A 25,535-nucleotide genomic window follows, 5' to 3' on the forward strand; every position below is an offset into this window, starting at 1 on the left:
TGAATTCCTGGACCTTGTGCTTATAGGTGAAAGTGAAGAAATACTAACCAAGAATTACATTAAAGAAGTAGACTCCAACAGTTATTTCAGTCTTTATCCCATTCATTACTACATAAAGTGCACAGGAACACATCACAGTAACTGTCAGCTCCAAAATAATTAAACCAGGAATGTATATAGTTAGATATGTACATTAAAATTCTTGAAATTCCACTAACTATATACATTCCTGGTTTCATTATTTTGGAGCTTACAGTTACTGTGATGTGTTCCTGTGCACTGTATGTAGTAATGAATGGGATAAAGACTGAGATAACTGTTGGAGTCTACTTCTTTAATGTAATTCTTGGTTAGTATTTCTTCACTTTCACTAAGCACAAGGTCCAGAAATTCAATTGATGATTGTTTCAGGTGACTAGTGAATTTAAAATTCATATCGTTGATAGATATGTACATTAAAATTCTTGAAATTCCACTATCAACGATATGAATCTTAAATTCACTAGTCACCTGAAAAAATCATCAATTGAATTTCTGGACCTTGTGCTTAGTGAAAGTGAAGAAATACTAACCAAGAATTACATTAAATAAGTAGACTCCAACAGTTATCTCCATTATAAGAGCGGTCACCTGAAAAAATGGAAAAACAATGTACCCTACTACCAATTCCACAGGATTAAACGGAACTGTAGCAAAGAGGAAACATACAAAGAACATATCCAAATATATAAGGAACGTTTCAGAAATAAAGAATATCCTGATAGGATTATAGAGGAAGCCTCCAACAAAATCCAAAGAGTGGAAAAGAGTGAACTACTGCAGTATAAAGAAAAGGAGAACAAAAAGAAAGCCTTTATCCCATTCAATACTACATACAGTGCACAGGAACACATCATTAAAAAAATCACTGAACCAACACTGGCACATATTGAAAATGGATCCCATTCTAAAAGACTTCCTACCACCTAGACCACCAGTTGTCTTCACGAAAGCTAGAAGTCTGAAAGACATACAGTACTAGCCCCCAGCTTGCTACATAACACCAACATCAAACAAGACAGTATGTTATCCAAATATCCTGGATGCTATAAGTGCGGGAAATGCAATATATGCACATATTTACATCCACAAAGAAGGACCCTTAAAAATTACAACAGCTCTAAAGAATACAAAATAAAACCACACATGAATTGTAACTCCACCTCTGTCATATATATACTGAAATGCACGTGCAGTACTAAATATGTGGGGAAGACCAAAAGAACTCTAAAGCTAAGAATCCAAGAACATACCCGTAATATTAAACACAAAGTGGAAGGACATGTGGTCTACAAACACTTCATTCAACATCATGCATCTAATCCTGAAGAAATTACATTTAAGGCCATAGAACATGTAACTCTGGGAGAGAGAGGAGGAGACCTCTCCAACAAACTATCCAAAAGAGAAATGTTCTGGATCTTTGAACTGCAGACACTATCCCCTCAAGGGTTTAATGAGAGCTACGAGATAGCACCCTTTATTTGAAATAATTTAGGTTGTGATAGAGTGGAATGTTTGAGTATAGGTCCGTCGTGTCCCAAGGTCCATGTATCTACAGCCATATCACACTGAATATGCCCAACCTCGTCTGATCTTGGAAGCTATAAAGTGTGAACCTGACCAGTACCTGTTTGGGGGACCAACCGGGAAGATCAGGTGCTGTAGATCTTTCCCTTGGGCAGGACAAAATACTATAATTCGCTCTAACAACGATGCTACACCCATACCCCTATGAAGATGGGTCACTACTATCTGCATTCTACCATTACCTGAAAATGAATTACATCCTGCCCCAGCCTAAGTCATTCTAATGTGGTATCTCTCCAGTACAGGTGTTTCTTTTTTGAATGCCTTAAGCCTTGATGTATATTTCTCCTAGCTGGAACACCCATAAGTTAGGTCGGGCTCTGCTCCCTTATGACATTTTTTGTAACACAGAAGGGCACCGTCCAATAATGTACCCATGCATTTCTAACAAAAAAAGTCATTATACTTATATTTTACTTTTTATTTGTCTCATCAATGTACCCATTCCCATTGACAGGTACCACTTTAATTTGGTGCTTCTAATGATATGTTTTTCTTGGCAGATGGCCAAGAAAGTCACTGAATAATTATACACTGTTAACCAACCATAAACATAGCGGAGGCGGAAGCTTGCGCTCCACGGAGTGACCTAACAACCAATTGTGCGTTCCAAAGAAGGGCTTAAGGTTCCCAAAATGGCCACCCTTCTACCACGCATGCGCGAACAGGACAGACCAGGCACGAGGTGATGGAAGAGCAACATCCAGTGACCAGAGAGAAATGACGTGGAGATTTGTACCGGAAGTGGGGCAAGAGTAAGGGACATGACCGGACGGCGCACTCAAGGGAGGCTGACGCGGAGAAGATCAGAAACACCCCCCTGGAAGTGGGGCACGAGGAAGGGACATGACCGGACAACCCCCCCCCGAAGAGATGGCTAACATCGCAGGAAGTGCTGCATGGCAGTCCACAAGACCTCACCGGAAGTGGGGCACCGTAAATGAAAGTGAACAAACTGTTCTCAATATCGCTTTATTATGTAGATTCACTACAACCTAAGTACATAGTTGTGACAATGGAATATATTATATATTCATATATCATTATATTCGTAGTAATAAACACTTAGTTTTCCGACAATATAGGAAGTGATGTCACCGGAAGTGACATTGCGCTAGAGCCCATGTGCAGGAAAGACACCTAATTATTAGGGTATAAGTACAGCAATATCCCAGAGACTCACTATCCCCTTGAAGAAGTCAATCTATGACTAAACGCGTTGGGAATCCTGTACCTCACTGACAATATGAATCTCTCTATCTAAAAACAAGATAAGACTTGAAACTTTGTTTTTAGAGAATATTTATGCACTTTTTATATTTCATCCATTATTACTGACTTTTACATATATATTATTATCTACATGTCTCACTGATATTTATGTCATATGTTCTGTGTTTTTTATTTATTTATTATAAACAGCTGTATTTCGTATATTAAATTTATGTTTTTAAAACCCACTTGCTTCCAACGTATTGGATTTAATATTTGGTCTGACCTAGATGCATATGAATTTTATACAGGCATGTTATAACACTTATGTATTAACGCAATAATTGTCACTTAGCACTTTATGTGCGGCAACTTAAGGCGCACTGATCTGATAGGTGAGGCCTGGTGGTGCTTCCGTTTCGCTCCGGCATGGGCGCCGCCATCTTGCCTCTGATCACGTGACCTAATCGCCCAATCCTGGTTTGTCACATGCTCTCTCTAGCCAGTCACGGCACAGCACTTTGTATTACCTGGACAGTTCCCATTGTCTGCCACTACCTGGACATTTTCTATTAACCAGTCACTACCTGGACATTTTCCATTGCCGGTCACTAACTGGACTTTCTCCCATTACTTCACCACTGCTCCCAAGTGCACTTAGTGCTATATCGGGACTTTAGTTTTTTGTCATATTCATGTCTACCAAACCACTCATTAAAAGTTCCACATTTTCATTTAAACCTGCTTCAGTGTCTGCTCCTATCACCACCCCGGGCCCACAACAAAACCAGAACCTCACACAGGGTACAGTGTCAGTCCTGATGCATTTCATCTTATGTAAAACACTTCATCATTCGTCTTCTAGATAGACCTCCCCCCTGAACACTCTCTAGTAGGCAGGCATATTATTACCAAGTCTACCATAAAGAGAAATCTTCACGAGAGCAAATAGACTGTTCTCCACAAGGTGCAAACCATTCATAAGCCTCTAGAATAGAGAGGCCATATTAGACATTGGCAAAAAAATAAAAAAACATCTTAAAAGCCAGCCCAGTTTTGGAACAGCATTCTTTGGACTGATGAAACGAAGATCAAACTGTATCAGAATGATGGGAAGAAAAAAGTGGAGATGGCTCGGAATGGTTCATGATCTGAACAATACCACATCTGTAAAGCACAGTTGAGGTAATGTGATGGCATGGGCATGCATGGCTGCCAATAGCACTGGGTCACTAGTGTTTATTGATGATGTGACAGAAGACAGAATCAGCTGAATGAAGTATATAGGTAGATACTGTCTGCTCAGATTCAGTCAAATTCAGCAAAGTTGATTGAATGGTGTTTCACAGTACACATGGATAATGACCGAAAACATTCTGCAAAAGCAACCATGGGGGTTTTAATGCAAAGAAGTGGCATATTCTACAATGGGCAAGTCAATCACCTGATCTCAACCTGATCAGTCATGCATTTCACTTGCTGAAGACAAAATTAAAGGCACAAAGACTGATGAACAAACAACAACTGAAGCTAGCCACAGTAAAGGCCTGGTAAATCATAACAAAGGAGGAAATCCAGCATTTGGTGATGACCATGGGTTCCAGACTTCAGCAGTCAATGCCTGCAAAAGATTGTCGACAAAGTATTAAAAATGAACATCTAATTTATAATTGTTAATTTGCATAATTACAAATGAACCCCTGAAAATGGGGGACTGTGTATAAAAAAAGGTTGCAATTCCTAAACGTACAATATTTTTTGTGAACCCTAAGGATTAATGCTGAAAGTCTGCACTTCAATTGCATCTTCATTGGTTAATTTCAAACCCATTGTGGTGGCGTACAAAGCCAAAGATTAATTAATAACTTTATATTTTTATATACCCAGCACTCACAATATAATCCACTGTATGCTTCGGTGCCCTTCCTCCAAAATAGATAAGGAATATAAAATGGATGGCACTTAGGAGACTACCAACATCATACACTGCAATACTTTGCTTTTCATGTGACACGGGAAAAGCAAAGTATATAAATACATTACTGATCAAAAGTTTTAGAACACCTCCAATTTTCCAGTTTTTATTGAAATTTACCTAGTTTAGTGTCCAATTTACTTTGATTTTAAACCATTTTGGAGATCTAAAAGAAATCATACAATCATTTTGCTTATCAAGATTTGATCTAAATGTTTGACTCCTTGTAAACACTCTTGACAGTCTTTCTACAGTGGAAATCAAATATTCTTTGGGAAGTTCTTCCCAACACCGTTGCAGAAATTCCCACAAATGTGTTGCACATGTAGCTTGCTTTGTTTTCACCCTTCTGTTCAGTTCATGCCAAATTAGTCTGAATTAAAGCCAACTGTCTTGGTATTTTTCTTGTAGGTAGGTCTGACATAACCTGGAGGTATGTTTTATGTAATTATCTTGCAGTAGAATGCACCCTTGACCAACTCTGTGCACGTCGTTGAATAGCAATCCAGCCAAAAAGCCCCAGACCATCATGCTTCGTTCAATGTGTTTGAGCGTTGGTGTCACAGGGCATGTTTATGCACAGAATGTTAAAGGGAACAGTTTTTAATAGCAAAATCTTGAGTGATTTGTTATCTAAAGCATTGCCTTTTCACATTTTTGGCTTACACATGCTGGAAAGCAAAGGCTTTTACAAGCCACAGCGTAGTAAATAAATCCCACACACTGAGGAACCATCCTTTCATCTACTAAATGGAGGTAAAAAAAAGAAAAACCCTGCTTGATTAACCAAAGACTTAAAATGTTTATTAGTCGGTGCAGAAGACCACCTTCCAGTCTTCTGTGGTCCATCTGCGCTGCTTCATGGTCCAGACAAGCCTCTTTTTCATTACTGCAGCTTGTACCCTCAAAATTGCCTTTTTATATAACTCTGAAACTTTCATTATTTTATCTACAGCCTCTAGCAGTTTGCTTACATTTGTTCCATTTCATTGTTACACTGAACTTCAATTACTTAAATTTCAATAAAAAAATGAAAAATGGGGGTGTTTTTGACCAGCATTAAATGTGTGTGTGTGTGTATATATAAAAGGGGATGTAGTCAGCATATCGACCATGAGGATGCCGATGGTCACAATACCAACAGTGGCATCCCGACTGTTAGAATTCTGACAGATTGCGGAGGTAAGTATTCATGTTAGGGGAAGGCTCAGGGTTAGGAGGAGGGTTAGGGTTAGGCACTATGGGGAGGTTTAGGCTGCGAGAAGGGCTAGGGTTAGGGTTAGACTGCGGGAGGGGTGGGTTAGGTGAAGGGTTAGGGCTAGAGTTATACTTACAGAAATCTATCGGGATTCTGATTGTTGGGATGGGCTGTCAGTATACTGACTGTCGGCATCCTGACAGTCAGGATCCCGTACCCAAAACCCATATAAAATACGATATATCACAAGTAGACTGCTTACCAATTCCTTGATCATGTATGATTATTGTTACCCACAGAGCTATCTTAAATGCTTCTTAAATGTGGTGCTGCAATAGATACTAAAGAGATTGACCATTAAAAATAAAACATTCTTTACAGTGTGAATATACACAAATAGTATTTGTTTGGAAATAAAGTATCAATGTTTATTGAGAAGTACAGAAGAGTAAAAATAAAAAAAAACAAGAGACCCATTGGGTCTCAACCGAGGATAATTCTTTAAAACCTCCATGGATTGGTCAATGTGTGTCGGCCTCTTTTCATAGGAAGGTCCGGGGAGTAGCCATTTTATTTCATAAAGATTTACCAGTTTCAATACTTTCACAAACCATGGACCAGGAGGGTCGTTACATAATTATGGATGTGGAAATATTTCAAACAAAATATACATTGGTAAATCTATATGCCCCTAATGTCAATACTAATTTATATATCCAGGCACTAGGTCACATTTTTCAGGGACGGACTAACTATGCCCTTATAATAGGAGGGGACTTTAATATGGTAGAAGATCCTCTTGTAGACAAGTCACCTCCTGCGCCGAGATTTCCATTGTCACAATGCCAAATGCTTCAATCCTTTACGGTTGATCTTGGTCTGGGGGACCCTTGGAGGATTTTAAACCCTACAGACATGACTTGCACATGCCTTTCAATGGTGCATGGTTCTCTCTCTAGGATTGACAAAATTCTGGTATCGGATGATTTGATGACGCATATCTCCCGGGTAGATATACATGACATTCTCATATCTGACCATGCCCCTGTGTCTATAGCCTTGACTCACTCTCATATGGGACAGAGAGATAGGATATGGCGGTTCCCTCATTATTTGACTAACTCTGATGATTTTAAATCTTATTTGACCCATCATTGGACAAATTATATTGCCGATAATTTGGAATGTTGAGATCGTCCAGTCCTCTTTTGGGCCGCATCTAAGGCTACTATGAGGGGGCACATTATTGGTTATGTTTCACACAAAAAAAGTAAGCTAGGGAAGAATACAACTCCCTTAGATCGGCCATGTCTGACTCTTTCCAAGCCTACACAGCTAACCCTCCTGAAGAGACAATGCAAACTTACAAACAAACACATAAGCTTCTGGAGACTTATTTGGTGACACAAGCTAAGCATTCCTTGGATTACACTAGGAGTAAATACTATAGATGGGGCAATAAGGTGGGAAAATTACTGGCAGCTATGTCTAAACCGTTTAGGAAAAAAAATACTATTATTTCTTTAAAACAGTCTTCCACAGGAGCAATTTTAACAAAGTCTTCAGATGTAGTGGCAGAATTTCAGGCGTATTTTGAGACCATATTTAGTTCTTCCCCAGTGGATCAGGAGACTCAGGATCCTTTCTTAACGGAGTCAGTGCTACCGCGCTTGGCTCCGGAGCAAAGAGAGGGTTTAGTTGGAGACATAACTATGGAGGAGGTAAATATGGCCATCTCTCATCTCCCTAGCTGCAAATCCCCTGGTCTGGATGGTCTATCAGGGGATTATTATGGCATTTTACAACCACATATAGCTCCGGTGTTGCTGGAGTTGTACAGGGAGATACATACTAAGGGTTCTTGGTATACTACCTTTAATGAAGCGTTCATGATGTTAATACCTAAACCTGAAAGGAACCCTGGGCTAGTAACTTCCTATAGGCCAATCAGTTTATTAAATACAGATTTCAAACTTTTGGCAAAAATTATGGCTATGCGCCTTCAAACTATTTTACCATCAGTCAGGTTTTGTTCCGGGCTGCCATGCCAACAAAACTATCTGCGCTGCCTTGGCTGCAATAAATATCCTCTAATGCTTTTCCTGTGCAACGAGATATGCTTTTAAGCTTGGATGTAATAAAGCATTTGATATGGTGCTATGGCCACATTTATTCAGGGTCTTGGAATTACGGGGATTTGACCCGGCTTTTATTAATTTAATTTTATTAATTTTACACTGATCCTTCCACATCCCTATTGATTAATGGCACAATAGGTTCACGGTTTGTTCTGGGGAGGGGAACCCGTCAGGGGTGCCCATTGTCTCCTCTTTTGTTTAACTTGGCATTAGACCCTTTGCTTAGAACTCTTCAAAATTGGGCAACTTTCATGGGTATCAAGATTAGCCATAAGGAAATTAAAATATCAGCTTTTGCTGATGATATTCTTTTATATATTCATGACCCTGGGCATTCCCTTTCCCAAATTCTTGACAAAATTGATCTCTTTGGCTCCATATCAGGCTTTAGTATTAACATGGACAAGTTGACCGCAATGTTTTTACATAATGCACACTCACGTCCCCAGTGGGCGAACAGATTTTCTTTTAAATGGGCCACCTCCCATATTCCATATTAGGAATAATTTTACCTCGACGCCATGTAGACTTATACAGTCTTAATGTAAAACAAGCTATACAAATATTAAATAGAAATATCAAAGATTGGGAAAGGTTACCACTTTCTTTTTTGGGGAGGGCTAACTTATTAAAATTGGTTGCTATACCCACTCCAATCTCTTCCATTGATTTTAACCAAAAAAGATGTACAACAGATTAATGCAGTTTCAAAAGTTCATTTGAAAAGGAGGCAGATCCCGTATTACACCAACCCAAGAGCAATGGTGGTATAAATTTTCCGAATATTGAAACGTATAATCATGCAGCGCTCTTGAGACACTTAAGGGACTGGCTCCATAAAACCTCCATTTATACTGATACACAATTGGACCAAGAATTTTTAGGTAATGTTGCTCTAATTGGTGTTCTCCACCAACATGACCAGGAAATCCCTGAGTCACAAAGTTCAAATCCACTTCTTTGGACAACCAGGAAAATCTGGCATATTTTAAGGCATAAAGCAGGATTAACTGCATTCCATGGTCTATATTTACCCTTAACAGGAAACCCTAATTTCTTGGATGGCATGGCTGCTCACCCTTTACTCTGTGGAGGGAATAGGTAATATTGAATCTTTGGTTTCCCGGGACGATAAACGTCGTCTTTCATATTCCGAAATTTCAACAAAATTTGCAGTGGTAAGCCCATACACTTTGGCTTTTCTACAAGTACATTTCTATGTATCACATTTGTTGGGTCATTTTTCAGACAAGGATTGGGAGAATAACTTGGATCAGCTACTGAGCAGGCAAGTACCTACTCATAAAGCCATATCAATACACTACACTTTCTTAAGGGAGCTTATAGATCACACCTTGATCTCAGGGGATATGGCGGGATGGTTATTACTTTTCCCTACTTTGAGTATGGAACAACTTGACAAGGGTCTTTGGTTCTCTAGGAGTACTTTAACGGCGAGTATGTACATGGAGATTTTTTAAAATATTTACCACAATACTTATTTATCACCAATCCGACGTTTCCATATAGGAACTTTGGCAACTACTGAATGCCCAAAATGCCATAGAGAAGCAGCTGACAACTACCATTGTTTATGGGCATGCCCAATTGCTCAATATTTCTGGCATCTTGTCCGACGATACGCTGAGGCGAACTTGATTAACTATGTACCATTCACTTCGGAATGGGCAATATTAGGGATCATTGATCTAGATACAAGAATTACAAAAGCAGGGAAGAAACTCTTGGTAGCGCTTAGTGCTGCAGGGAGGAAAACTATTTTGCAAGGATGGATTGCTGCAGATCCCCCACAAATACCTTTGTTTCTCATTAAGCTTAATTTCTTATTTAGGATGGACTGCCTTGGTATGACAAAGCACATAGCGTCCTCTGGCACACTTCTATGTAGAGTACCTCTAAGATAGGTTATAAAAATAAAAAAAAACACTGGCACTTTTAGATCTTGACAAATAAACAAAGTTTCTACAGCTCTTTTTAAAGAAATATATTTTCCTAAATAAGAAAACTCTGTAGTTGAGGACAATTGTTGCATGTTTAAATTTTAAAATTCCTTGATAAATATGAGTTGTGCTCTGCTCTCCTGCTGTTTTCTGTTCTGCCATGGATTGCAAGGATATTCAGCATTCACATTTATGGAAGAATAAAACGAAAACAGTACTGAACTGTACACATGCATTCAAATGATAAATACATTAAGCAGAATCACAACTTATGTGTATGTTTGCTACCAAAATTTTTACTATGTAGGTTCTACCAATTTGTGTGGATGGCACAGTAATGTTCAACACATGAGGATGATGATATGGGTTCTCATAGACTCTTATGTGCCTTTCTGTTCTATCATTCATTGCCCACTTATAAGGGCAACTGATATATAACTGTGGCCTCATTTTGTATAGCACAGTATTCACTTCTGAAAATGTGATTTAAAAAAAAAATTGATAAACTCATTTCTTTTCAAAACCCGCTATGGATGACAAATAAAAAAAGACTCTAGAACAGGCCTGGCCAACTGTGACTCTCCAGCTGTTGTGCAACTACAAGTCCCAGCATAACCTCCCACTGAGCAGCTGGTAAAGCACACTGGGACTTGTAGTTTCACAACAGCTGGAGAGCCACAGGTTGACCAGGCCTGCTCTTGGAAAACTTACATGTTTTGAGCTCTCACACTATTAGAAATGACACAGTATTGACCAATATTGGGGTAACAGACATGGTAAACGTATCTGAAACTAATTGGAATCCACTTGTTGACATTCATTGTTCTCACATGGATGCGCAGTTGTGGATTTAGGCCTCGCAAATAGCGAAACAGGACCTTAGTGTTCACCTGTTAGGAAAATAGAAAACTAGAGTCTAGCTGAAACCACACTACTAACATGAAAAATATCTGGTGAGGGTTATTGTTCAAGGTAAATTAAAATATAGTTACTGTGTGCAACTTGACAATCCTAAGAATTGATTGGCAAGTATATTACACATTATGGCTGATTTGGTAGTAATCAGATTTTGGTGTATCCGTGTAGGGAGATTGTACTCTCCTAAGGATGCATATGTACATCCACATGTACTGTACTTCAGTCCAATGCATACAGGCACACATTAATAACTGTTCAATGTGTCCACATCTAGTCTTCTCCACTGCGCAAATAACCATCACACACTATCCTCTCCACACTGACATACTGTATGTATGTGCTCAGTTAACACCTAAAACAATACATAAGTAGGCGAAATATGTAATACATCTATGAGGATAATTTACTAAACATTGGTTATGCAGGGGCTTGCAAAGCAATGGGCATTGCCGTGGATTGACAGCAATTTCTAATTTAAAAATGCAACATTTACAAAATATCAGTTTTGACATTCTAAAAAGAAGCTGCCATTAGTGTCCATCTGTTTATAAACCAATGCATACCCAACGAATATCCTTCGCGGTTTTACGAGCACTGCAAAGTAAACAAAAATAGGATGCACTGTCGGACACACACATATTTATTATACAATTATACAATAATATACAATTTACGCATAAAACACTTAACCGCTGTAAGCTTAAAACAATAAAATAACATAAATAGTAAACCAATACCATTACTGCATGGGAAGCTTAAACACTCAATTAACTGGCCAGACCAGAGACTAATATCCAGATGTTAATAATCCTGCAGATCTTTTCTCACAGCAATATCTTTTTTTTTTTAAACAACTTTATTTGAAGCATTGGTTCAAAAATACATAAGCAATATATATTTACTCATTTGTTGACAATTTTATAATAGCGAAGATCAAATACAGGTAGCTTGTGAACAGAACCTACTGAGACAATTCTGCTAATCAAATAATAAACAATATTTTGTTATGTTTATACAACAAAAGAGTAGGTCAAATAAATAAATCGGGAAAGCCCATAGATACAGTGAGAGAGGTTCCGTCAGGAGAACAATATTGTGTCATCCTGTAGGAGTATATGGGTTTCAAACCATAGTGTTGAGTGAAAACATTTACTAATTTGGACCCTAATATTAAGAGACAGAATTTCAATGAAACTTTCCCAGGTAACAAACAATTGTTTTACACGTTTTTCCTTTTGGAGTGAAGCCTCCACCCACTCCATACGGAAAATACAGAACAATTTTGCCCTAAGTAAAGACATTGTTGGGGGAGTGTCCTGTATCCACTTTTGTGTGCTGTTGAATATACAGCCAATAATAGTGTTTTTAGGGCCTTTTTGGAATCTGCATTACTCAGGTAAAAATCCAAATTCCCTGGAGAGGGGGGGAAGGTCTGACTAGATAGCAGACAGTAAAATAGCAAACATCAGACCAGAAAGTTTTAATATTAGGGCTTTGCCAGAGGCAATGAAAGAAATCAGGAGCCTTACACTTAAGACAATTATGATCCTCAGACAAACCAATATGAAAATGTCTTTTGGGAGGTAAATGGGTCTTATGAAATAAATTGTAAAACATTTCTGTGTTAGTTATTGCAGGGATAATACAAGACGAGTCAGCCAAAGAACGTAATAATGTATCAATTGTTAAATGAGGAAAGTGGTCTGACCACTTCATAATGCCCGTAGACGTTTTAGAGTAATCTAGTGGGGAATGTAGCAAGTTATAATGTATAGAAACAGCCTTCCGAGATGAGAGCGGTTGTTGTAGCAAAAAAACTAGCCTGTGCAAAGGAACGTGGTCTGCCAGAGGATCTGTCCAAAAGATGGTCAACACTGCGAATCCCCTCTGAGTGCCAGAGGGTAAAAGGGTAAGCTGCCACACCACTCTGGAAGTCCGGATTTTGTAATAGTGGCAGAAAGTGAGATGTATGAGGATGCACATTAAACCTTTTATGTAATGTTAACCATAATTTCCTGGTGGACATGAGTATGGGATTATTAGCAATATCTTAAAGATCTTATTCAGTTGGTAAGTCTCTCCCTTTTTTTTTTTTTTTTTTTTAAATACAATCTTCTCCTTATTACCTGAAGCTGGAAGCCAATCACATATATGATCATATAGTTGCAGCTCACATCTCTGTGTGAGTATTACATTTTATTCAGTCATCTCTTTAAACAAACCAAAAGAAAAGATAGAGTATTTTGTTCTGGTGCACATATGTTTAATTCACATAGAGCATTTCATTATGCTGTTAAAATATTCAATCTTTATTAATTAATTATTAAAATTGATACCATGTAGGGTTACCAATAAGGCGAAATATTTAAAATACAATAGATAGTATAGAATAAGGTGTGCAAAGAAATAAATAAATGAATTTAAAACATATGTTTATTACTGCTGATTAAATATATATTTTCTGCTGGATTGCTTGTTATATGTTTTGAATTAATTACTATAGATCTCACAACATCATCAGTTAGTGTGAGTATAATAATATTAGTTTTGCCTTAAATTCAAAACTACTCCAATACTATCAGCTCTATAGCAGTAACTGCTGTGGTATGACAGGGATCACTATATATCAGGTCACAATAATATATTAGGAATAAATGCGCATAGCACTATGTATCTCTGTTGTTCCGCAGTCAAATAATGTTAACAATAATTTCTCACAATACTATAGCCTGAGTTACTAGTATGGAGCGTGCTTCACAGTCACAGAGTTTGTTACGTTTGTAATATATAATGTATCTTTGCTTTGTAGCAAGTCTGTAACATTTTCTGAGCTGGATAGCTCTGTATGATATTTTCACTTCAATAATAAACACACTTCTTTATACACGACTGTGGCAATTTGGACACTTAAGCAGATAAGTTTGAAGCTCAAGCGCTCCGTATAGTGTATAATATCAGATAAACGCCGTCTCCATAGGAATATAAATGACGGCGTTTGTAACTTTATCGGAGCTAGGACCTAAATCCCTTCTAGTGCCACAATCAGTGCCGTGATTAACATTAATACGTCAGGCCATCCAAATCACAGTAAAGAATAATCAGCAGTATAACAAATAGAAACGCCAACGCGCGTTTCGCCTGGCTGCTTTTTCAAGGCAGTTCCTAGGAAATACTAGTAACTCAGGCTATAGTATTGTGAGAAATTATTGTTAACATTATTTGATTGCGGAACAACAGAGATACATAGTGCTATGCGCATTTATTCCTAATATATTATTGTGACCTGATATATAGTGATCCCTGTCATACCACAGCAGTTACTGCTATAGAGCTGATAGTATTGGAGTAGTTTTGAATTTAAGGCAAAACTAATATTATTATACTCACACTAACTGATGATGTTGTGAGATCTATAGTAATTAATTCAAAACATATAACAAGCAATCCAGTAGAAAATATATATTTAATCAGCAGTAATAAACATATGTTTTAAAACACATTTATTTATTTCTTTGCACACCTTATTCTATACTATCTATTGTATTTTAAATATTTCGCCTTATTGGTAACCCTACATGGTATCAATTTTAATAATTAATTAATAAAGATTGAATATTTTAACAGCATAATGAAATGCTCTATGTGAATTAAACATATGTGCACCAGAACAAAATACTCTATCTTTTCTTTTGGTTTGTTTAATGGTTATATATTCTAGAGTATATGGTAGCACCTCAGTGACGCAATTTTGTGGTATTCTAATCCTTTATCTTTACCAACTGAGTTATTGTTTCACATAAACATAAATAAGAGCCAATATTGAATAATAATATACATAAATAACTAGTGCGGGATCATATTTGATTCGCATCATTCAGTCATCTCTGTCAGAGCTCTTCCAAGCATGTTTTAAATGGACTGTGCAGTATAAGTGCTCCAGCAGAGTCACCGTCTGGGTCAGATCCAGTATTCGGTTACGAAACTTAGACACAAGATGTGTTAAGTAGTTGTCTAAAAATGGACAATGCTTTGTACTAAAGTTTCACGCATTGGAAATTTATTAAATGCTAATTAAGAATGAAGTAATAGTTATAATAAATATCTGCCAAGTGGCATGTAGCCAACTTATTTTCCGTTCTAGTCCCTTTGTGAAATATCTGTCTCAGGGCCTGATTCAGCAAGAAACGCAAAGGAGAAAACGCACGCACTTGGCTAATGTTTTTGCACTGCGCATGTCTATGCATTGCACTGCCCGTGCGTGAACTAGCCAGTGCGATCGGGTTATGGTACGCAGACTACACGCAGTGTGTACGCAGACCCCTCCAATATTGATTGACAGGCAGTGCCGTTTGTGGGTGGTGACGGGGGGTGGTCAGGCGGATGCAGGCGTTATATCGCCATTATAGGGACGTGCATAGTTAAGGTAGTGCGGCGGCATACACAGCCATACCGTAAGATGTACACAGGAGGTGGCCAAAATCATGCAGCAGGTCAGGTCAACCACTATTGTGCATATGGGTCCGATGGTTCTCGATGTTACCGTTGTTTACTGTATCTTGCTTACTGATCAGGCTGTGAGTAAAGGGAGATGGGCGGCTTAATATGGGGCTGGGCGTCTGCATCTTGTGCTGCGGTCTCCGTGTGTATGCATTGATTAGCATATTCTCGCAGATGGGTGCGTGCGTCTGCTAGCGTGCGTTCTTGCTGAATCAAGCCCTCTGTGACCTGTTTGTCTCCTGCATTACTGAAGGTGTGAAACTCCTTTCTGCTGAGTGTCTGATCTGGATTCAATATCAGAATATGTCAAGCAAACATTTTGGTGTTGATTTCTAGAAATTGGCAAATGTATTAAATTGCTCCAGGATCCCTTGTTTCTACCACCACCTACTATGACCTGTTAAACCAATACATTTTGCCTTAAAATTCCAATATTGCTTAAGAAGCATTATATTTACTTATATTTACTTATGTATTAATTGTTTAGTAATTTCATGTTTTTTTGTTACTAGAAGGTTAATCATTTTATTATTGATGCTGAGTGAAAACAGATTCATAGGGCAGTATTCAATTGGTTTAGCGCGCCCAATCTCCTATCTAAAGTGATGGAAGATTGCGGGATGCTATTCAATTGATGCTGATTATCGCACTGATCGCACCCATAGAGGTCGGGTTTAGCCATGTAAAACAGCTACACCCGACCAAAGTGCTGGGTGTAATCGCGAGAAAAGTGCAGTTTGGGCTCACAAACTGGTACATTTTCGCTCATTTCAGCTCGCACCACCCGAGCTGAAATGCCGGCGCCGGCAGCTAATCGCGCCCGACAGGAGCAACAATTGAATAGCTCTGTCAGGCGCGAAAGGGGCCGCAAACAAATGAATTCCAACCATATAATGTATTTTTTTTGCTTCATAAAGTTTAATGAAAATTCACAATTAAGAAATTATACAATCCTTTTCATTTATTTTAGGTGTAATACTGCTTCAAGTTCAGTAGCTGTGAAAGTGGCACCCAGAAATGAGTCTGCAACTCCTGAACCCACCCTGCCAAATAAAGGTATAAAACAAAGGAAGCTTTAGTGGTTCATTGACTTTAGCTTAATTTTTCCATGAATGCAGGGGCGTAGGAACCAGGGGGGCAACTGTGTTTTGCCCTCCCCATGAACGTCTACACAAAAGCGAATGGGGATGAAGCGATAATAGCTTTTATTTAAATTCGCCAGCTGTTGTCGTTTCTGTTTATCAAAAATGAAGTTATCTTCATGTTTGTTTTACATACATTTTCTTCTTGCAAACGAGACCGTTAAGCTGCACTTCCCATTGACTGTTCTTGTAAATTGTACGACATTGGAACAGAGCGCATGATTGCGGCCTGCCAATTGTTTAAAACGTCTCATTGACGCCAGATCGTAGCACATACCAGATATTATAGCACATACCAAAACCAGTGAGGCAGTGACTATAGATTTAAAAATACTCCCAATCTAATGAGATTAGGCTGTCAAATAAATCTGAATAAAAACTAGGTTAATGATTTTGAAAATTGTAAATTTTTAAGATGACCAATTGAATTGATCTTTCTAACCGCTATTGTACTTATTGGTAGTTACAGTAATAATAATATGTATTTAATGTTTAAATAATTTTTTATATTAAAATAAACAATGAAACTAGGGTTGGCCACCCCAGAAACACTTAAGAAAATTACCAACAGTCTTTGTATATCTACTACTGTTATAAAATTAGATGCCAAAAGCGAGAAAAAGGGGCTCCCCGGCTCTATAGTACTCATTCGCCTTTTGCCCCTCCCCCCATGAAAATTTTCGTTCCTATGCCCCTGCATGGATGGATAAGGTGTCTTTCAGAGGTCTACATTGGGCTTGTCTGCAAGAAAATTATGTACATTATTTAAGTGTTGTGTACATGAGTGTGTCATCCTTTCAGGCAGATGTGTTAAATCTAGTTTACTTTGTTTAATTTGAATGTATTCATGCACCCATGCTTGTACAGATGTGTCCACATACATCTAGCCGCCTCGCACGTTAAACAGCCCTACTAGTTGTGCCATGCGTGACTTCATAGCGCCATGTGTGTTTTGGTGCGACTTTTTACCTTCAAATGCGTTGCACAGCGATGCGAATAGAACGCACAAGCAGCTTCTGCTGATTAAAATATGCGGCATGCCTATGTTCTGTATGCTACTGCGCATGTGTCTGCATGCAAAATGCTACGTTAGTGTCAAAGCCGCTGACACTGTAACGTAGCAATACGCGTGCAGACACACCCGCAGTTGCACAAAGAATATAGCCATGCCGCATATCATTTTAATCAGCAGAAGCTGCTTGTGCATGCTATTCGCATCACTGTGTGAATAAGACACACTGGAAGATAAAAAGTCACACGAAAAGACGCTTGGCCCTATTGAGTCACAGGGCGCTCAAACGTTATGTGTAACGCGACTTGTAGCGCACGGAGGATAGATGTATGTGGACACATCTATATTGTTGGGAACCAATTTAGCATACATTTCTCAGAAGTAGTGTTCAGTTACAAAGGGCCTGATTCAGAGGAGGACGCAATTTCCGATGTTTGCACAGTTTGTTGAAGTGTTTTGCACTGTACGTGTATCAAGATGGTTTACTGACTGTGTCCACACTGAGTATATGAACGCAGAACTATTGACTGTCGGTGTGCTTTTATGAGAGGTAATGGGGTGTGGCTTGTCAAACACTGGTCATGTCGCGAGCATTTTGTGGGCATGTCACAGCCAGCGACTGCGTGTTTGTACGCTGTTTCACTGGCCCAGTCGACTTAGTTCTGATGAACATTCTTTGCTGCAAAAGGGTTTCTCAGAAGTCCGATGATGTGATTGAGGTGCGACCAATGGTGCATTTTTGTATGCAAGCGACGCATTAGAGACTCAGGCGATGGGTGTTGCTCTACTAATTACGGTGGCTGAGGCATTAGCATAAGTTTTTAGTACCACTGCATACAAAGATGCAGCTGTGATGGAATTAGCCTCCACCTCTGAAACAGGCCCACAATGTCCAAACACATTGACATGACAAAAGTAGAAAAAGAAAGAAATGAAAGACTCTTTTTGGGGCACTCTTTAGAAATCAGAAAGTTGAAAATAACTAAAATATATCTTATTTATTCATTAAAAACAAACATTGTGGTAGCATCCATTAGGAAATTAAGGAAAAGTAAAAACTTAAAAAATGTTTATTCTTACCTATCTGCTCCCAAATATATACCTTGATAACCTGTCCCTAGTTCTATAAGGTGAGCAAGGTACTGTTCTAATCTGTAGTGGGTGAATGGAGAAGAAACAAAGCAATCAGGGGCAATCAATATAGCCATTGGCCAGGATGGCACTCGCTAGGGGCGCCGGCCGAGGGGGGCACCATCTGGCGGCGTCACCCGCGTCCAAGGGGTAGAATCAGGCCAGGACTGTCAGGACTATGCCCATGGCTTCTATCCAGGACAAAAGTTTAGGGCCAGGTATCTGACACTAGGCGCTCGTGACTTCATGCGCGCTGCGTTGCTGCACTCACTGAGGAGGCTGCCTGCCACAGCCAGAAGAGATGGCGCTGGGTGGGGGGGACACAGAAGAGGGATTGCTGGGAAGACAGAAGGAGAAATGGCTGGGGACAAAGAAGGGGGAGTGGCTGGGGAGACAGAAGGGGGAATGGCTGGGGAGACAGAAAGGGATGGCTGGGGAGACAGAAGGGGGAATGGCTGGGGAGACAGAAGGGGGAATGGCTGGGGAGACAGAATGTAATTATTCAGAAAATATGGAGGGAGGGGGGCGTCATTCCATTACTTTGCCTGGGGCACTAGGACCCCTATATACACCCCTGCAAGCAGTAATTGAATACTGATAGGTATAGGTTTAAAAATGGGACTAGTGTTTGGTAACATGTACTGTACAGTGGGTGAAAATATTGAATCATTGCATTCTTGTTCTGTATACAAATATGTCAAGGACAGGATTCGCTAAAATTGGTACATTCCAATTTTGTACAAAAATCTAAATAAAAAGATCTACTGTATGACTAGTCCTTGTTTAAGCATAGTTCATTGTCTACTATGTAAAAGATGTATAGTTACAGTAGATGTCAAAACAGAACACTAGCATCTTGCTTCAACGTTTGCCAGATTTTATGCAGCGTTCGAGTAATAATGCTGTATACAATTGCTTGTGCCTGTGTGTATGCTAAATGTTTTTTTGTTTTTATTTAATGCAGGGATCGGGTAATAACATTTGTTTGTGTGCTGTTGTTTTTATTTTCATTGGATGCCCATACATATACTACAGGTTTGTTTTCACTGGGACCAAGCACGGCATTCTATTTATTTTGATTTACCGTAGCAAATGAAAGACGCTGCTACTTTGAACATATATTCCCCGCTCATGTCACAGCATAATATTAGCATATTCACGGGGAACTACGGATAGAATTGATTCCTCAAAACAATTAACTTCAGACAATATAATCCGGTTCTTCTCACTCTTCACCAGTGACCAAGCCTACCCTCCCGGTTTTCGCGGGAGGCTCCCGATTTTTCGGGTAACCCCCCGCACCCCCGGAAGGGTAGGCATTTCTCCCGCATTCTTCCCACTTCCTAGTGAAGTGGGCAGAATGAGAATACCCGCAGCGATCGCGGGTCTCCGTGAAGGGGGCGGGGCTTAAGCCGTGATTCTACATGAATCACAGCATTTGGCCCCGCCCCCTATGTAAATTGTACCCAATCGCTGCAATTTTCCCCTGTCGACCCCTGCTGCTTCTCTTACCCGGGCTTCTCCCGGGAAGAGAGTATTAAAGGTAGGCAACTATGGACCAAGCTAACCATGGTGAAACGTGCGTCTGCAAGAGCCGGGACGGTCATTGCACAGACTGGACCGCACTGACCTCCTGGTACCAATTCATACTTGTAATTATGTATGGTGCTTCTACTATTATTTTGGAATTTGTCCTAATCATTTTAACGTGCAAAAGCTGTTTTTATCGTGTTATTGTGGATAATATTACTCTGATACAAACACCTGGAGCTGTGGCTTTTTACAAACCCAATAATGAAGGACTATGCTTCCTCTCTGTAGTGAGTCTGCAACTTTGCTATGTGTAATACCCCTTTTACATCGACCTAAAAATCCCGGGTTGATGCGCATCATCCCGGGATTTTTGTCAGTGTAAATGGATCCATCCAGGTAGAGGGACTCGGGGATCCAACACAGGTACTTTGCAGGGTTGGTAATGTTCCCGTTCCACCCTGCAGTGTAAACGGCGCAATCCGGCTCACAAAGACCCGGGTCGTGCCGCATGCCACCCGATTGGCCGGCTTCAGTGGCGCTTGGAGATGACATCTCTAGGCGTCCACTGCAACTGCTGGTAGAGCTGGGTCACTGCAGACCCGGCTCCAGTGTGAATGGTGCCGACTCGGGAATATCCTGGGTCGGCGCCACAGTCTAAAGGGAAAATTTGGTCTGATCCAGATTGGAACCCTGTTCCAACCCCCGGGTCAGACCCGGAACTTTGCAAACAAAATAGTCAGTAATACCACTTTTATACCAAAGAATAGTGTTACAAATTATAACATCATTAGGGTGATCGTTTCCAATTAACCACAGCAACTTTCGCTAACACCTACATAGCACAATCTGTCTGCCTATTCTATCTTGGATTGTAACAAGAGTAAATTATTCAGAGTGGCTTAACTAGATATGGTTTCTGCTTATATTGTTCACTTCACAGGTGGAAACGAGGTTTTACTACAGAAACAGTTGTTTCTCCAAATATTGCACTGTACTCAGTGGAACTCTCATCGGGATCCAGGGTCTTTATCCCTGCGCTAGGATTTTTTCCCATCAGGGAGGAAACTCTAGGCTCTCCCGAAAGCAGATTTCTCCCATTCTTCCTTCTATCCTGGAGGTCGGGGATACACAGTGGTGCCAGTGGGTTCGCATGCCGCTGCAGGAGCATGCACATTAGCCACTGCGATGCCATACACAGTCTGAGGTCTCATAGCGTGCGTGGAAGTTAGCAATTTCTCAGTAAGGTCTGGGCTTCTGGAAGTGTGCGTATGGGTCCGATGTTACCAATTACTTTGCTATGTTGCTAAAGTATACGGAAGTGAATAACAGGAAGTGGGCGTCCTTATGTTAGGCTGCGATCACAATGTGAATGCAATCATTTGCATATCACCGCTGATATTAGCAACTGCGTTGCGTGCGTATTAGCAGAATAGCAATCCTTGCTGAATCAGGGCCTCGGTAAACCCTCTCACTCAGATTGTTCACTGTATTATATGGTACACATAACTGAGAAGCAGAGACGGAACAGTGCTAGAAACAGCATGGAATAACTATCTCTCATTCCTTTAAAAATTTAAAAACCTTGGTTTGTTGCAACTGTTGGTATCATTATATATGTCTGTGAACAGCTGCTGATTTTGCTTGTTTTTTTATTAAATTATCATATTTTGTACCTGTGCTCATAATCCTGCAACAATTAATACAAAAGATCATTATAACCTATGATTTAGCGATTAACTGTCTGTAATTGTATTGGTGGTTGCCAATAACAACTACATATATCTGCAGAAACTGCTACTAATTGTCACTGTTTAATAACAAACTTGCAATATTATATAAATACAGCATATGTTTTATTCATTTGATATCTGACATTACTTATCAGATAAAATTTACATGTTTGGTACCTGTGTTGATAATCCTGCAATGTTTGTTGTAATAGATCAGCATGACACATGTTCCAGTGACTGATTGTATGACATTGTTAACAACGACAGAAAACACTAGGGAACAGTCAATCTGTTGCCAGGGATTTAAGAGTCGATTTCAATTTAATTTTTTGCTCCTGATCATGAATATGCCATGCTTATTTCTTCTTCGGGGTCCATAGGGTCCACAGGAATTACCTTGGGGTATGTGGTTGAAGTGATCCAGGCACCAAACAGTTAACAAGCTTCAGCTCCCAGGATGCACTGGGTTCTCCTCCTTATATACCCCGCCCTGGCTACAGGTAGATAGTTTTTTGTTTGGTGCACAGGAGTGCTCCTTGCTGACAGTGGGACTGCGGGTCCTTCCACCAGACGCAAACGTCCGGTTTGGAAAGCCACCGTCTGGCATAAAGGACCTCCTCGCAGTTGAGTGTTCCGGCAGCACTGCGGCAGTGTTCTCAGAGGCTGGTCTGTCTCCCTATATCCCTTTCCATCAGTTTTTGGCATATACTGTGCTCTATATCCTACCATTACACCGCTGGGGCTGGCTAGTTGATCAGAGCGCAGATTCCTGTTGCAATCATGTGTATTCATGCAATGTATGTGACTGTATGCTAGTTGCTGCTGCTTGTACACTGCCTGTCGTTTTCAAGTTATCACTGTGTCTCTCCTCATCCATCTGACTGTGTGTAAGGGGGGTCATTGATATAAAACATTTTTTTGCATGTATACTGTGTACCTCAACCATTGATATAATATCATGTCTGAAGGTAATAAGCAGGATGTGAGCTTACCAGTTGGTTTGTCTTGTAAATTCAGTTCTACAAACCTGTCTAATCAGGATGTTGATGGAATATGTAGCAGATTATTACAGCATATATCTAATGCATCTGTACCAACAATGGAGCCACAAATGGTGGATATCATGCCTCAGGTTTTGTCCTATTTGATAGGCAAAGCTACTAAAGTGCTACTAAGCTAAAGCTATGGAGGAATGGAGTAAGGCACTAGAGGCGTCTATGATTGACCCGTCTAGAGAGCAGTGGGCTCTTCTTGGCCAATTGCAAAAGCAGCTATGTATATGGTGGAGGCGGGGATCGACGCAGGTGTCCAAGCGTCTAGGATCTCGGCCAGTTCGGTGGCAGCCTGCTGGTCCCTCTGGCTAAAGACATGGAAAGCTGATGCAGAGTCCAAGACTGCTCTGGAATCATTACCTTTCTCAGGGAAGGTACTATTTGGTCCAGGTCTGGATGATATAATGACTTCCTTGGCAACACTGAGGTCAGCGGAATTACCATCCACTTCTTCCTCTAAGAGGCAGCCATATCATTCCTTTTGTCCACAAAGTAGGACAAAGAGGCAGTCCTCAGCCAAACAAATTGGCAAGAGGGCACAGCTCAAAGGTGTCTTGGTCAGGCAAACGTCCTGCTTCCAAGCCAGATGGTAAGCCTACTGTCTGATGGGGTGGGTCTCCCCCTGGAGAATGTCAGGGTTGGAGGCTGACTGTTGCAGTCTCTCAGGGTTATGCCATCACGTTCCTCGTGCCTACAAACCTTTGAGGGGGATGCCTAACATTTCCTACAGACCCAGTCAGGGCCGTGGCCTACCGGGAATCTATTAGGGTCCTCCTGGAACCAGGTGTTATAGTCCCTGTGATGAAACAGGGAAGGAGTTACTATTCAATTGTGTTTTTAATTTAAAAACCCAATGGGTCACAGTGCCCTATATTGAATCTGAAATCCCTCAACAGATATATCAAAATGCCCAAATTCCGTATGGAAACCCGGTCAATTGTGTTGGCGATGGAGCCTGGGGACTTTATGGTCTCCCTGGACATACAAGATGCATATCTGCATGTCCAGATTACAAAATCTCACCAAGCCTTTCTCAGGTTGGCAGTAGATCAGCAACACTATCGATTTCAGGCTCTACACTTCGGGCTGACCACAGCCCCTTGGGTATTCACCAAGATAATGGCGGTCATGATGGCTCATCTCAGACAACAAGGAGGTTGGGATACCTCCATATCTAGATGACCTCCTGATGTTGGCACAATCTCAGGAGATGTTACAATGTCATCAACTGATGACCATTGTCTGCTTACAAGAGCACGGCTGGGTAATCAATTGGAAGAAGTCGTCACTTTCTCCAATTCAGCAGATGGTGCACTTGGGGCATGGCTGGACTCTCTGGGACAGAGGAATCTTCTTCCAGAGGGCAAGATTGTAACACTACAGGCTCGTTTGCACAAACTGCTTTGCAAGCAAACAGTGTCAGTTCACTTGGCAATGCAGGTGCTGGGCTCCAGGGTAGCCACATTCGACATGGTGACTTATGCCCAGTTCCACTCCTGGTCCCTACAGCTGTGGATCCTGGCCCAGTGGGATGGTCAGTATCATCGGATAAAAACCCAGATGGTACACATCTCGCCGGAGGTCCACCTCTCCCTAGCCTGGTGGCTGGAGACGACTCATTTAAACAAAGGTCGTCCGTTATGGATCGCGGAATGGGTACTTCTCACCATGGACGTAAGGTTGTGAGAATGGGAACAGTGATGGGTCGTCGCACTTTTCAGGGAAAATGGACAGACCAAGAAAGTCATCTAGCAATAAACATATTAGAGCTTTGGGCAGTACACAAAACACTTATGTTGGCACAGGACATTCTACAAGGCAGGCCTGTCCAGGTTCAGTCCGACAATGCGACAACAGTAACCTACATAAACCATCAATGAGGCACTCGAAATCCAGCGGCCATGGAAGATGTAGCGAGGATTCTGCTATGGGCAGAATGCAATCTTCCTGCAATATCAGCAATATTTATCCCAGGTGTTCTCAACTGGGAAGCGGACTTCCTAAGTCACCAGGACATACACGCCGGAGAATGGGCCTTTCATCCGGAGATATTTCAAGTCCTGGTGGACAGGTGGGGGATACCAGACGTAGACCTTATGGCATCACGTCACAACCACAAGGTCCCCAGGTAGGGGTCCAGAACAAGGGACCCCTCAGCAGCCTTTGTGGATGCTCTGGGGGTGAGATGGAAGCTCAGGTTGGCATACTTCTTTCCTCCATTCTCCCTTCTCTCAAGGGTCATCAGAAAATTCAAACAGGAATGTGGCAGGATGATACTTATAGCTCCTGCCTGGCCCAGGAGGCATTGGTTTGCAGATCTGATACAGGACCTGTTAATGCCTATACCAGGATTTACCTCAGCTGGCTTTGACGGCTTGGCTCTTGAGTCTTCCGTCTTCAAGGCCAA

General features: G+C 40.6%; 1 protein-coding gene across 3 annotated transcripts in view; it reads left to right on the plus strand.

The window, feature by feature from the left end:
• Positions 1 to 25,535, plus strand: part of DCAF6 (DDB1 and CUL4 associated factor 6) — a 289,468-nt gene that overhangs the window by 173,771 nt on the left and 90,162 nt on the right. For all 3 annotated transcript variants that reach the window (XM_088482419.1, XM_088482420.1, XM_088482421.1), the window contains one exon: positions 16,499 to 16,584. In XM_088482419.1, coding sequence (XP_088338545.1) covers positions 16,499 to 16,584 — 86 coding nt within the window. The remainder of the gene's footprint in view (positions 1 to 16,498; positions 16,585 to 25,535) is intronic.

Source organism: Taudactylus pleione, unplaced genomic scaffold (assembly GCF_031769625.1).
Source record: "Taudactylus pleione unplaced genomic scaffold, aTauple2 ptg000288l, whole genome shotgun sequence".
NCBI classification, from domain to species: Eukaryota; Metazoa; Chordata; class Amphibia; order Anura; family Myobatrachidae; genus Taudactylus; species Taudactylus pleione.